The 14,509-nt window shown below is 38.5% G+C and overlaps 1 protein-coding gene and 1 long non-coding RNA gene across 8 annotated transcripts in view; one reads left to right on the top strand and one right to left on the bottom strand.

The window, feature by feature from the left end:
- ZRANB3 (zinc finger RANBP2-type containing 3) overlaps nt 1-13,758 on the top strand; it is a 41,377-nt gene extending 27,619 nt beyond the window's left edge. For all 7 annotated transcript variants that reach the window (XM_086898669.1, XM_086898667.1, XM_086898671.1 and 4 more), the window contains 15 exons: nt 454-625; nt 1,022-1,150; nt 1,969-2,088; nt 2,834-2,953; nt 3,458-3,637; nt 4,443-4,595; nt 5,216-5,684; nt 6,669-6,872; nt 7,316-7,398; nt 8,150-8,251; nt 9,097-9,239; nt 10,675-10,806; nt 11,639-12,032; nt 12,445-12,576; nt 12,930-13,758. In XM_086898669.1, the coding sequence (XP_086754795.1) occupies nt 454-625; nt 1,022-1,150; nt 1,969-2,088; nt 2,834-2,953; nt 3,458-3,637; nt 4,443-4,595; nt 5,216-5,684; nt 6,669-6,872; nt 7,316-7,398; nt 8,150-8,251; nt 9,097-9,239; nt 10,675-10,806; nt 11,639-12,032; nt 12,445-12,576; nt 12,930-13,028 (2,632 nt within the window). In that variant the 3' untranslated portion in view covers nt 13,029-13,758. The remainder of the gene's footprint in view (nt 1-453; nt 626-1,021; nt 1,151-1,968; nt 2,089-2,833; nt 2,954-3,457; nt 3,638-4,442; nt 4,596-5,215; nt 5,685-6,668; nt 6,873-7,315; nt 7,399-8,149; nt 8,252-9,096; nt 9,240-10,674; nt 10,807-11,638; nt 12,033-12,444; nt 12,577-12,929) is intronic.
- LOC147652300 (uncharacterized) lies at nt 804-4,462 on the bottom strand. The gene is made up of 2 exons (XR_015289541.1): nt 4,424-4,462; nt 804-3,206 (listed from the first exon to the last, which is right to left on the bottom strand). It is a non-coding gene; the product is annotated as an uncharacterized LOC147652300 (long non-coding RNA).
- Nucleotides 13,759-14,509: the final 751 nt, after the last annotated feature.

Below are 14,509 nucleotides of genomic sequence, written 5' to 3'. Positions count from 1 at the left end.
TCTATTTAACCATGCTCATTAAATAGTACTACTTTTAAAGATGATAGCTTAAGCTTTAAATCCTGTCTCTGGCAGTAACCAAGAAGGAATTTTTAGGGAGGGAAAGAAATGAATATTGATGGTGATATTTGCAGTTTTCATTATGGCTTTCCTGTCTGTAATATAATAAAGATTATTCTCATGGTATATTCTTCTTATTAGTCCATTGAAATGGGAGTTCCAAAATTAAACCTGAAATTTCTGTTTCCTGTGGACAGTGAAGGATGGGAAGCTGGGAATAGACAGGATTGTGCAGGTGATGGGCAGTGACTTGTGCAGGCAATGGTGGCTGCTGGGAAGTTGAAGCACACTTTCATATCCAGTAGCGTGCTTTAAAATTAATTATGTACTGAAGATTTCTATTGGACTTGGAAGAGCTCATGTTTAGACTCTGTATTGATTTATCATTTTCAGGTTTTTTGGTAAAAGAAGGCAATGGGATTGTAGAGGAGCTTCAAACTTAGAGGAACTACATCAACTTTTAAGTGAAATAATGATCAGAAGACTGAAGAATGATGTCCTAACTCAGTTGCCTCCCAAAGTCAGGCAGCGTATTCCATTTGACCTTCCACAAGCTGCAGCAAAGGTAAATTTTCTACTTTTGCTAAAAGTACGTTTGTTAATAGGTGGAAATACCTATGTATGGATATGTATTTTTATGTGTGCTTGTGTATTATGTGTAGTTACAAAGATTGTGTGAGTATAAAGCAGAGTGTCTCTGTTACTGTTTTTCAAATATAACACAGAGCACTAATACAGCAATATTTTTTCCATCAGTGATAAAATTTATTCTAATTCTAGTACAATCTTCTTTTCTGTCTTCTTTTCTGTCTTCTCATAGATTTTGAATCCTACAGTAACATTTAGCCAAATTTGATGCAGTTCTCCAAAGTTCATAAACATTTTACACTTGAAACATACCTCTGGAGGTAGAATGTGCTTTGTACTCTGTGTCTAACCACTGGTCTCTTCTGCCAATTAGAATCTGAATGCCACTTTCACAGAGTGGGAGAAATTAATGAGAAGTCTGAGATCAGATGCCACTGAATGCCACTTTTCTCAGGTCATGAATCTGATCACACGCATGTATAAGGAAACAGCCATTGCCAAGGTGAGCCTGCAAGTCTTTCCTTAATATCCCTAAATTATCCAGTGTATTTTTAACCTCATAAAATTGGTTTTATTGGCCAGAACATGAGATGGGATTATTTGGTTTGTTTTATAGTCATGAAATGGAGAAACACTCTCTTTTCTCCTGTCTGTTTATGGAATAGAAATATGGAATATGCAAAAAGAAATCTGAAGACTGCTGCAGTGTGTAATGCATTAACTGTTGATCACTGATAAATTTTGTTACTAACTGTCATCATTGCTTCAATAGCTTTTGCAAAAGATACTGAAAATTACATTTGACACAGAAGAATTCTATGAATGCTTAAATAGAGCAATATTTTATGATTATGGTATCATGAACATATCAAATTTATTCTTTCAGTTTTGATATATGGCTTTGTGTGTGTGGATGCAGAAGTTCTGATTATATATTACCTTGTCTGTTTGAAATATGTTTGTTTTTCTCAAATATGGATTAAAACATCAGATAATGATGTCTGAATTAAAAGGGGGTTTATCTACATCTTAATCTGGAAGAAGTGCCATGTAATTATACGATCTTCTGAAGATAAATGTATTTTTTTCTCTCTCTCTGAAGGAGTAAGTTACATTTCTCAAAGACATCAAGTTGTGATTTTTTTTAAAGAAAATTAATCTGAATTATTGCTAAGAATGTCAGTGTTTGATAAAGTCTTACATGATAACAAAAGATATGGAAATTTACATTTTCATGTTACAAAGAATTGAAAGACATGAAAATAAACTCTCTTTGAAAATGTTGTATGTCTCACTAATGAAAACACACACTCACTGCAGGCAGGAGCAGTCAAGGACTACATCAAAATGATGCTTGACAATGACAAACTGAAGTTCCTCGTCTTTGCCCATCACCTGAGCATGCTGCAAGCCTGCACAGAGGCAGTGATAGAGAGCAAGGTAAAGCCTTAACAAATGTGCACACAAATTTACCTTCATTTCCACAAATGGCTGTCAGCTGTGTTTGAATCCAGCAGAACTGCACATGAGCACAGGAATGAAAGGATTTATGTGCATATGGATCAGTGCCACTGGATTAAAAGGGATCGTGTGGTTCTCAAGAACTGCTTTGTGTTTAAGGATGATGTAAACACACTTGTATCTGGTATGGCTTATTATTATTATTAAATCAACACTGTAGGCAATTGTTTTCCAAATTTTTTTACCAGTACGCTGCTGTCTAATTGTGGGGGTTTTAACTGCAGGCTATCATCTCACCTGAATGTTTAATTCAAAGCAGTTAAAAGTGTTTGTAAATATATTTTGCTTTGTTTTGGTCATGGTCTCTTTAACTACTGCTAGGGAATGATGATTAACTGTGCTATTTTGTGTTTTTATTCTTTTTTAACTGTTGAGAGTTTAAAAAAATGGTGTCAGGGTTAATTCCAGATTCTTCTGTGTAGTATTTCATTTTAAGATCTCATGTTCATTCTGTCTTCTCCTTTTGCAAACAGGGAATACAAAGTCTACACTTCTCTAGATAGAGACTTAATTTTAAATCAAAGGGCAAAAGAGTGCTGATGTATCCTGATCCCCATGACAGGAATAGAACAGTTCTTCTCCTATTTTTACTGGGGGACAGGGAGGGGGATTGGGTCTGAAAACAGACACTGATTGTTATTTAGTCTCTGTTCTGATGTTGCAGGCTCGCTACATCCGAATAGATGGGAGTGTTCCCTCTGCGGAGAGGATTCACCTCGTCAATCAGTTTCAGAAGGACCCTGAAACCCGGGTTGCTATTTTGAGTATTCAGGCAGCCGGTCAGGTAGGGCAGAGCAGAAAATCTGTGAACTAATACACTTGAAGAATATATAGCTACTGAAATCATTGATGACTGAAGTGGTTTACTGAAGGCAATTTATCTTTGTGCAATTTGTCCTTTGTAGACACTGTGTTCATTTCTTTGCAGCAATCATGTTAACTGTTCTAAGCCTCTATTGAATTTACTTGAGCTAAATGATGATAAGAGCAGTATCTCATTCTTGAATAATTAGAAAAACTCCATTTCTCTAAAAGCACTAGAATAATAAGAAATAGATGTTATTCCATAATGAATAGCAATGTGCAGTCTTTGTACAATATTGAAGTATTTTTTTTGAATCTGAGGCCCAAGGAAGAATCAGTAAAATAAACCAATCTGCTGTTGAGGACCACCCTCTTATTTCCATATTAAAATGTCCTGTACAGCCTTTAGCTTGTTAAAGCTAATCAGATAATCAATTTTTGTGTGTGCTTTTTTTTAAAGAATGCATCTACTTATTCTGCTTAGGGTTTAACATTCACTGCTGCCACTCACGTTGTGTTTGCTGAGTTATATTGGGACCCAGGCCACATTAAGCAAGCAGAAGACCGAGCACACCGCATTGGGCAGTGCAGCTCTGTGAACATTCACTTCCTGATTGCCAGAGGAACCATGGACACCCTCATGTGGGCAATGCTGAACCGCAAGGTGCGTGGCCAGGGGGGGCCGGAGCTCGCTGTGCCTGGGGTTGTACTCCACTGCTACAGAAGTCTTGTTTATCTGGAGCACTCTCTGAGACAAATTGATACACCTGCAATTGCTGATCATCAAAATGTCCACGTTTGTTCTGATTTAGTATTTTCTAGCTTTTTGCTTTTCATTCAAGATGCAAAGATAATGAGTCTTTGCCAAGGGGAACGGGATGGTTCATATCCACAGGAGATGGCTGTTTTATCTTCTAGCTCTTTATTGCTGTTTTTGTTCAGTTTACAATTTTAAGGCATTCAGGTGTTCTGCTCACTCATAGCAGCTAGGATTTGTTGTGGGTTGGTTTTTTTTAATAGAATGAACGTTGTGCCTAAACTAAGCTTTCTTTCTGAGACGCAGAGGCATTCTCAGATAATTCTTTTTCAGTAGATCCAAGATTAATGTAATCTTTTCTTCTGTTACCATTTTCCACAAGTATAACCCAATTGTTGTTAGCAGTTGGAGAATCATAGAATGGTTTATGTTGGAAGGGTCCTTAAAGCTTATCCTGCCCTGGTGCATTATGAGTCTCCTTAAACATGTCAGAGATGGGGCTCAGTAATTCAACAATTTACTTTACAAGTTCTTTCACTAAAGAATTCTGAAGTATTTGTCTCCACATGCCAAGCAAAATATGTTAAGGCTGTTAGAGATGTACACAGTGTATATATTCTCTTTGATCTTCAATATATACTGACATTTTGTGTACAGCTTCACTGGTTGTAATGTGCAAAACAGATCACTTACCTTTATTGTCTTCCTGCAGGCCAAAGTCACAGGCAGCACCTTGAATGGCAAGAAAGAGAAAATGCAGGCTGAAGAAGGTGATAAGGACAAATGGGATTTTTTGAGTTTTGCTGAGACCTGGACCCCAAATGAAACCCTAGAAGATCCCCAAAATGGACTTTTATTTACACATGTAAGACTTGAAACTGTTTTTTCTGTTTCCTTTCATTTTTAAAAAAAATGTAGTAGTCACTTGCTTCAGCTTTCTGTGCATTTCAGACATTACTAATGGAGAAACACCAATAAAGTAGGAAAAAGTAATGTAAATTCCATTTTAAAACTTAGGTGAAATTGGGAAGAGTGCTCTGTGGGGAGTAAATGCCATCTACATCTTCTGATGAGTCCTTATGTTTAGGTGGCTGAGCCACTCTCAGAGTCATATAAGATCAAGTAATTTCTGTTCAAATGACATCTTTGTTAATTGTGCTGAATTAATTGGACTAATATTTAAAACAGTGTTTGAAAGCCTTTCCTTGTAATGGGCATCTTCAAAAAAGGCACCCAGCTTACCACTTGTGTTTATCTGTTTTCTGGTAGTGCCATTTCAGAATTTTCAGGAGAATATTGAAAATACCTTTCTGAAATCAGGAGAGGAATGTTGAATTGCTTTTTCTGCTCACTTTTGGTTTTGAAGTTCTTTTTTGTTAAAGATACCTTTTGTTTAATAGTTTCTGATGCAGTCTTAAGTGGGGTTTGGAGGTATTTTCCAATCTAAATGATTCTACAATTCTGTGTTCTTTTCCTCTTCCCTAGTTTGAAAAGGACAAACAGCATGACATACGTTCCTTCTTTTCCCCCAAATCCTCCACGGAGAAGAAACGCAAAAGATTTTCTGGTGATGAATTGATACATAATGATTCAGAATCTTCTGTAGTCACTAAAGAAGAGGATGCAGAGAAGAGTGATGAAAACCTTGATTCCACAAGGATAAGTGAGGTGGAGACAATTTGTGATGAAGATACTCGTGAACATGAAGCCAAAAGAGCAAAGAGCCTAAGTGGATCGACCCCAGTCAGCTCCAGTAATAAAAAGAAAACATCTTGGACTGGAAAAAAGCTTTCTTTGTTTTCAGAAAAAAACAGTGAACTCCATCCTTGTGGCTTAAATACTTCAAGTGAAAGTACAGCTTTAAATGAAGTTTGGCACTGCAGTGCTTGCACTTATACTAACAATGCTCTGCTGCCTTACTGTGAGATGTGCCACTGCCCCCAGAGCAGGGATGGTGAGTAAGAGGTGCCACAGAGGGAAAGATGCATTTTTTATTTCAATTGTGATCAGGCTCAGAAAATACAATTTTTTGAACCTATGACTACGTAGAAGTCCAGGAAAATATGAAGAATTGTGTCTTTACATGAACAAATGCCCCTCAAGTGATCCTGCTTAGTCTTGCTTTCCCCAAGGATATTTTACATGAGTCTAATTTAAGACAAGTGAAAAATGCTCATAAAATGTTAACAGAATATAAATTCCATAAGGAAGAATATATCCTCTGTTTTCTTTGCAGCAAATGGCCCTCTCATCTTCCTGGAGGTTTATGGTTATTCTGAATACAATTAAATAGCAAAACTTTTCTTTACCTTTCAAAACTAAGCAATGTGGTGTTGGAGTTTATTAACTTGAGCATTGTGTATTTGTCATGAGAGAAGTTATCTGGAAAATATGGCTTTTCTTTCTCCACCAGCTCACAGTAAATTTCTTTTGCTAAATTTATTTAAGCTATCTGGAAAATTAATGAAGCCTTTTTATACATATATGCTGATATTTGTCACTTCAGTTGCAAAGCCATGGGTAACGTTCTTTTTACTTCCTTTTTTATTTATTTAAATCTTTGGGCTTGTTCAAGTAAGTACAACTTCTGATTTTCACAACTACAATTCAATGCCTGGAAAACTACTTTGTGTGTTTATTATATACAATAACTGTATATAATATAGAATTGCTAACTGCATTAGCATACTGTTTATTACATGTACATTTTGACACTAATCTGGGTGCATGGGATTACATAAATTAAAAGCTTTTTTCTATGTGTTTGTTCTCCTACTATTAAAGTTAGCTCTAACTTTCTAAGTGGTTGCACCATAATAATATGAGAATGCAGTGCCTTTCTTTGTATTTCAGTGATGTGTTCCTGTCTCAGATGTGTTATTAGATACACACTGCCAGGTAGCACAAATCATTGCTTGGCTTCTTTCTTTGTCTTCAGGTGAGAGAAATGGTGAAGCTCCCAGGAGCCAGACTGAGGAAGGAGTGTCAGAGGAGCTCAGGAGAAATGGAGAGAGAGCAGAGGGCAGTGCTGAATGCCAAAGAGGAAATCTGGGGGAACTGGGGGCCCGGCAATCTCTTGAAATCAGAGAACAGGAAACTGTTGGCAGAGAAAAGGAAGAAAGCGAAAAAGAATGTGGAGAAGGTAATGTGGGACTCTGAAAGAACAATTCTGTCTCATTGTGAAACTGAATTAAATGGCTCTGGCATGAAGAATGGCTTTTAAATAAAAACCTACACCTCCAAAACACAAAACTACAAATACCAGCATGGGACTTTCTCATTTTGGCCTGGGCCATTTGTTGAATTTTGATGCTGGATAAGCCCAGCCTTTCCACACCGCTCCTGGAGCAAACCAGCAGCTGGGAGTGTGGATGGTTTTACTGGAACTCAGGACAGACACAGGCAAAACAGATGATGGGTCATTCAGGAGAAACAGAAAAAACACACAAATACCTTAATAGTTTGCTGCTTGAGCTCTGCACCTTATATTGTTCTGGAATTATATACATATTTAAATATTATTTTTAAAGTCTGAGTAGAATGAATGAATAGAAATCTTTAATGCCAACATTTTTTCTGTTGTAGATAAATCAGACTCATTCTTAATATATGATGGGCTTATGTTTTGTGCAAGCAGGAATACTGATAGAATCCACCTCTTCACAAAGGTAAAGCTAAAATAAATATGCATGGTTAATATGCAGAGTCAAAAAGTCCTCTTGTATCTGAAAATTTGTTAAATGTACTTACAATGTATGCTGCTGCCTGGCTTCACATGTTTTATTCAGACAAAGATGTATTTTGGGTGGGTTTGGGGCAAGTGTCTGGTTTGGGTTTTGCTGGGATTAGAGAGGAATTGTGCCAGATACTGCACAAAATCTGCTGAATGGTGAGACATAAGGGAATTCTGCTTTGACTCCTCTCGAATGCTTGTGAATGATCAGTAAGTTCCTTGGCCAGATGTACGCCCTGGGACAACTTAGTCCTTTAAAACTTAAGTGGAGAACTTCTTCAGACGTTAAAAAGAAGTATGATAAACAATGTTCAAGAATTCTTATTTTAAATTGTAATGAAGTGACATTCTCCTATCTCAAATCATTAATTTCCCATAGAATTCAGTCAAGAGGATTGTAATTTCAGTTTAATACAAGGCAGTTCATATGTCTGAACTATTTGCAAAGAAAAAAATCAGATCTATTAAAAGTTAAAATGTTCAGCCTTGTTACTTTTAGGTAGATTAATATGAATCATCTTTCTTGCATTTTTGCTGTTATCTCTCTGCCTTATTGTTAATTCAGGAAAAAATTGACCTTGAAGGGAGTAAATTTAGTAGGAAGGGAGGACAATTCACTTGAAACGGATTACTTTTTCTACATTGTGCTACATTACATCTGTAAACAAAACTGTTTGCTTGTCTAGGATGGTGAACCACTGAATCATAATTTCATTCCATTGGACATACAGCTGGATAACTGGGAAGATTTACCAGAGACTTTCCAGAATAAAAAAAATCGTGCAATGGTAAGAGTTCTACTGGCACAGCAATATAGTATTTAATACAGAAGATTACTTACTTTTAAAAATATAAATGCAGATTACTTCCAGGCCTTGGGATATAGACACAGTTTCAGCAAAGCAATCTTACAGAAGTTGATGTGAATATTAATTAAGCAGTCTGTTACTCCGGCAAATTATTGTAATCACATTGTAGTAGAAGGAATCAACCAGGCATCATTTCATTTTTCATTTAACGGATTAGTTACTAACTTTCAAAAGTCAACAAAATAACTTCTTAAAGGTTCTGAATTAAATGGAGCACACTCTAAATAAGAATGTTCTAGATTGTATCAGAGCTGCAGGCCTGAGCGGGCCTCCACTCTCACTCTCCCTCTGGTCTACTAACAGTTTTCAAAGCAGTGTCAGGCACAGCTCCACAGAGGCATTCAGTTAATTTAGAAATAAAGATCCCATTCATACTGGGGTTTGAGAAGAGCACTCTAAACACAAGTACTCAAGTAAGGAAATCCAGATTTAAAGTGGATGGGAAATATTATCTGCTTAACTTAAAATCTGATTTTCCAAACAGAAAACCATCATGTAGGAACAAAACTGATTTCTTCTGTTCTCTAGCAAGGCTGGAATTTAAATTTTTAATGGGGATAACTGACTGATTCAACCAGCTGTTGTGTGAAGCACCTGAGTGGGTTCCACAGACAGGGTGTGAGGGTGTGAAGAGTTACCTGAAAGCACCATCTCTGATTGTAGAGCTGTTTCCAGCCAATGTAGAAAGCACTAATGGCACGGTTTTACTGTAATTATCTCCATGCAAAGCCTGTCCTGCTGCTGACTGTTGTGTTCTCTGCCAGATCCTGAGGTTTGTGAAAGAATGGACTCATCTAACAGCAATGAAACAGAAGATTGTTAGAAAAAGTGGTCAGATATTCTGTAGTCCCATTCTTGCTGCAGAGGAGTTGTCTAAAAAGCAGTCAGTGGGCAGCAGCACCAAGAGGTATGTGTGGTTTGGTTTTAATTCCTCCTACTAATTACTGCAGAAAGTTAGATTTATTTAATGTGACCTTCAGTGGAATGATGCTAAGTCTGAACAGGACTTTGAGTGATTACTTGTCACAGAGTGACAGTCAGAGGCAGTCAGGCATGTTGGTGAATCTGCTGGAAGTGTCTCCTTCCCTGCCCAGCTCTGTGCCCCGTTCAGCAGCTGCTCTGGCTCTTCTGCATGGCATCAGATTGATACTGAATGTGATGATCTGTTGAGTGATGTTGATCTGCTGAAGTGCCAGTTCAACATCTGGAACTGGCCAGGTGTTTTTAAAGGAAAAACCCTGACTGCAGGGCCACAACAGAAAAGTAAGGTCAAAGCATCTTGTAGTTTTCCCCACCTAGAAGCAGAAATAAATCATTATTTGCCATCAATGAGATATGTTATTCAAAATTCACAGCCAACTCTAATAACTCTTTCCAGTTCTTGTTTTTCCTTTAAGCATTTCTGTTCTCTGTGGATGACATTTCTCAAAACTGTGGCTTTCTTTTTCAAGTGTCACTGAAAAGGGCTGGTTTTTGATCCTTGTTAAAATCTAAATGAACCTTTCATTGCGTATTTTTCCTTTTTCTGATGTGGTCTTCCTTGGCAGACATTTGTAGCCTCAGTGTTGTCATTGCTCTGCACAGAACATGTCATGCAAACCATCTAAAACCTTCTTATTCCCCTCACTCCCTATTGTTAAATTCCTCAGGATGACTCTATTTTGGCTGTAGGTAAGAATTAAATAAATAAATAGTTTGTAATTCCAGTAATATAAGAAGCAGAGGGTAATAAGTGTTTGTTAACCTCTTGCCTGATTGTCTCCTTCCATAAAGTGTAGGAAAAATCTGTGAATGGTGTTAAAAAACCCACCAGCCTTGTAAGGTGGGGCTGTAGGGTTTGGCAGATGTTCAGTACAGAGATGTCCTCAGAAGAAGTTGTCTGAATAGTGGTTTCTGTGAAGCAATTTTAAGTTTTTAACTAAGAGCAGTTGTGTTTTACCAGGTTTCACATGAAAATAAAGTGGGGAGAGCAAACATAACAAACGCAGCAAGGAGTCCTCCAGAGTTTGTAAAGCTTCCTGGATTATCCAGTGTCACTGAGACTTCACCTAACTGAAACAAAATGCCTTTCATGTTTCACTGTCAGGCAGCATCAAACTGCAGTCATTTTTTAATTGCTATACACGAACCAAGGTACCAGTGCACCAGTTAGAATTCACTTTTAGAAAAACATATTTAATATGGAAGTATATGAAGCATGTTTTCCCAAACTTTCTTCATTTCTCATCCAGAAAATGAGGAATGTTTGAATAGAATGTGCTGTACCAATCTTGCTGCAGTCCAGAGTGATGTTCTCTGAGGGAGACTGCTCCCTTTGCTGACAGGATTTGTCACTCTCTCAGGTATGTGACCAGGGAGGATGTGGCAGCAGCCTCGCTCTCCAAGGCCAGCAGCAGCGGGGGAAGTGTTCGCCTCATCTCCAAAGAAATGGGGGCTTCTCTGGACAAAGCTGCTTCTCCTGAACCATCCACAAAGTAGGTTTATTAATGCATTAGGATAATTAAGTTCTTTTGCCACATTTTTTTTAATGGTAGTAAAATTATTTGCTATTATTATATGCTTTGCTGAAGTACAGCAGTTAGATAAGAAACTTGCTGTAGTGCTAATTACCTCTGTTTTATTCTTCTAACAATTTAGATTTTATCTGTTGTCTGCTGACAGAGCTGCTAATTAAATGAGTCTGACTAAAACAAAACAAGAGAATAGATTCAATTAGAGAAAAGAATGTTAGCTCAGCCCTCCTGTGAGGTCAACATCAAACTGGGGATGCAGAATTTGTTTCTATTTTGCCTCAGAATTAAAAAAAAAAAAGGAGCAAAGAAGTGAAAATTCCAAATGGGAATTCCCCTTTTGAAAATTTTTCTTACACAAGCATTGTATATCCTACTTCTTTTACATTGAAAACTGATAGGCAGCTATGAAGACTGTAGAGAAATCAGGATCTTTCCTTTGAGTTTAATACTTCTGTTAAAGAGGGGGCTAAAGCATTTTACTTTTCTATGTGTACATGCCTGATAGAAATGTCTTTATAAATAGAACATTATTTCAGCTAATAATTGAGTGTAGTAAGATGTGCAGAAGAAAAATCTGCCTTGCTATATTGGCAAATTCAGTTCAAATGGAAATGTAAACCAAGTAAAGGATTTGCACTGTGCAGTATCAATCTGAGTAAGGTATTATTTCAGCTCAAATGATTTTTCAGAACATAAAATCTATCTGATTGAAATACACAGTGCATAAAACCCCCATGAACTGGCTGCTGCATACATCATTTATCCAGAGCTGTACTCTGTTCTCTGCCATCAGATTGCTTTCAGAAACTGGAAATGATCCCTCAGCCCTTCCCCCAGGGCAGACTGATGCCGAAGGCTCCTCCCTGTCCAAAGGGTATCTGCAGGCCCTGGACAGCCAGGGGACCCTGCTATGTCTCAGCTGCCAGCAGCCCACAGCTCAGCCCCCGCCCGGCTGCCCAGCCCGTGCCTGGGACACGCGCTTCTGCTGCCACACCTGCCAGGAGGACTTCTCCATCCGCTCCAGCCAGAGCTACCTCCGCTCCAAGGTGTTCCAGATCGAGCATGGCGTGTGCCAGTGCTGCCAGCACAACGCCCAGGAGCTTTATCTCAGCGTCAGGGATGCACCCAGGAACCAGAGGAAGCAGCTTCTGGAGAGCTCTTGGATGTCTCACCTTCCCCTTGGGCAGGTGATGGTTCTGGGGTTTCAGCAGTAATACCTGGTCTGTGTACAGAGTTAGAGACAGCCAAAAATGTTCTTGCAGATTTAAGATAGAAAGGTAACCTAGCACCAACAACAGAAGAAAAAAACAAGTCCTTAAAAACAATCAAATTAACTAAATTCCAGTGTCTTGTAAGACCTCTAAAAGGCACAGGCATCAGGGCTCTGATTCTGTAGGGGAGGTGCATGTACAGCCAGGGCGGGGTAAAAATGTGCCAGCTACTTACAGTTGTTGCTTGTCCAGTGAGAGTGTCAAGGCTGGATTTCTTTATCTTGATGAAAACTATAGCTAGCTACTTCCCAGAATTTCCTTGTTGCTAGTAGGATGTCCACGTAGTTGAGGAGTTTCTCACCCCTGCCATGTCCCCTGTGTGCTGCAGCTGAATGAGATGATCAGGAGCCCAGCGGAGGGGCAGTTCTGGCAGGTGGACCACATCCAGCCCGTGTACAGCGGAGGAGGACAGTGCTCCCTGGAGAACCTTCAGACCCTGTGCACAGCTTGCCACAGGGAGGTCAGTGTGTGGAGCCAGGAATCCTGGCCCTCTCACAGGGAATGGGGTGGGGGAAACTGCACTTAGGCTCCTCATCAGCCCTGCTCTCTCCTGCTGCAGAACCTCAGTGCTCACAACCTCTCCTTCCCATACAGCCAAGGTGGAAAGGCAGCATTAAACTATTACAATATGATGGTTTCCTCTGGAATTAGTAAAACCTTAATAAACCTTAATAAACCTGTTACCTTAATAAACATTTGCATTTCCTCATGCTGTCTCCTGCAGGGGTAGACTGGAGTTTAAATTCTTTCTACTGGGCGTGTTGCCAAGTGTCATCAATACTCACTGAACCAACCTGTCTCTCTCTTTTGCAGAGAACTGCAAAACAGGCCAAGGAAAGAAGCCAGTTGAAGAGAAGGTCTTTAGCTACAAAGTATGGCTGTGATATCACAAAATTTTTGGTGAAGAAGTAAAATATACAATACATTCAGGTACATAGTAACTGTAAAACCAATATAGTTAGTGTTTTCCTCTTGCACTGATTTAACAGAAATTGCTGTATCATGCAGTTGGTAGAGAGCAGAAAATAAGGAATGAAACCAAAGAAATCATATGTAACATCCAAAATACTTGATCATCATGGTTTTTTATTGCCCTGGTTTCAAGCTGAATTTTTGTATGTAACTTGAATGCCATTTTAAAGTATTATGGTTTCCTCTTGCAGGGTAGTTAGGGCTCTAAGTATTTAAGGAAGTTCTGTTGAAGTTGCTGGTGGTATTACAGGGTTCAATTGTAGTGGGAACTTAATGGACCTAGAAGCTGTCTTAATTCTTTTTGTTGTTCACATACCAAAACCACAGAATAAAATGCAGTGATTGTAACAAAAACTAGCACAAGTGATTTGAATCCTCTAGTACTGCTCACCCACAGAAGGCTGATTTTTGGCATGGGCCTGACTTACAGGACTTTGGCATTTCAAACTGATGTCAGTTGAATTCTGGTTTTACTTAAACCAGCTTGTATTGAAATGTTACTCAGGATAGGAAACTAATAATATTAGCAATTATCTCATCAAAGGTTGTTTCTGGGAAATGCTACAGTTAAATTCTCCTTAATGAGATTGCAGAGATCCTGGTAATTTTGACTGCTTACCTGGCTTGCTTTACAGATACTTAAAATAAATACAGTTCTTTCTCCTGGTGATTTTTTTTAATGCTCTGTTTCTCCTCACCCCTTGAATACTGAGAATAAGCTGGTGAAGCAGAGCTGTGCACAACATATTATCAAACAGTGCAGGGCTGCAATTTCAACTACAGCTACTTAAACTAAGCTGAGTTACCCTTCCGAGAAAAATCCTTAAAGTTACAACTCTTGAACAAGAAAAATACTGCTTAAGACAAAGTTGTTGCAGGAGTGCACCATTTGCTAGTCAAACAGGCTGTGTTAATGATGTTTGTGGTGTCTGAGTATGATAAAGGAATCACCTCCAACAGTATAAATGACCAGGTAGGAATAGCCTGATAATGAAGTATGAGAGACTTTCAAGTTTCTACAGCCTTTACAAGAGGCCACACTGCAGTGTAATATTTCATTAAAAAGTAGGAAATCAAGAGTATTGGGGAAGAAGCTTAACCTAAATTATACTTATCAGTAAATCAGGAATTTCCTGGAGTAATTAATTTTAATGAAGCCACAGAGACAAACAGCAGCTACAGGTCTTTATCGTACTTACCCTGATGTCTGAGGAGATACACAAACAGCCTGGACAACAGGGTCCATGACTTGATTTTTTACCTTCTTTAACTCTTCTTCCCTAAAAAATGTATGTTGACTTCATAGAACTTAATGTGAGGAAAAAGACTCTGATCCCTGTCCTCTCAAAGAAGTTTTAGGGTAACACCTGGGGTCCTGCTACTAACAGCAGAACTCAACTCTCTGTACTCAGTGTAGTCAC

This window comes from Cyanistes caeruleus, chromosome 7 (genome assembly GCF_971803275.1).
Source record: "Cyanistes caeruleus chromosome 7, bCyaCae1.hap1.1, whole genome shotgun sequence".
Lineage (NCBI taxonomy): Eukaryota > Metazoa > Chordata > Aves > Passeriformes > Paridae > Cyanistes > Cyanistes caeruleus.
This window is presented reverse-complemented; position numbering and strand designations above follow the sequence as displayed.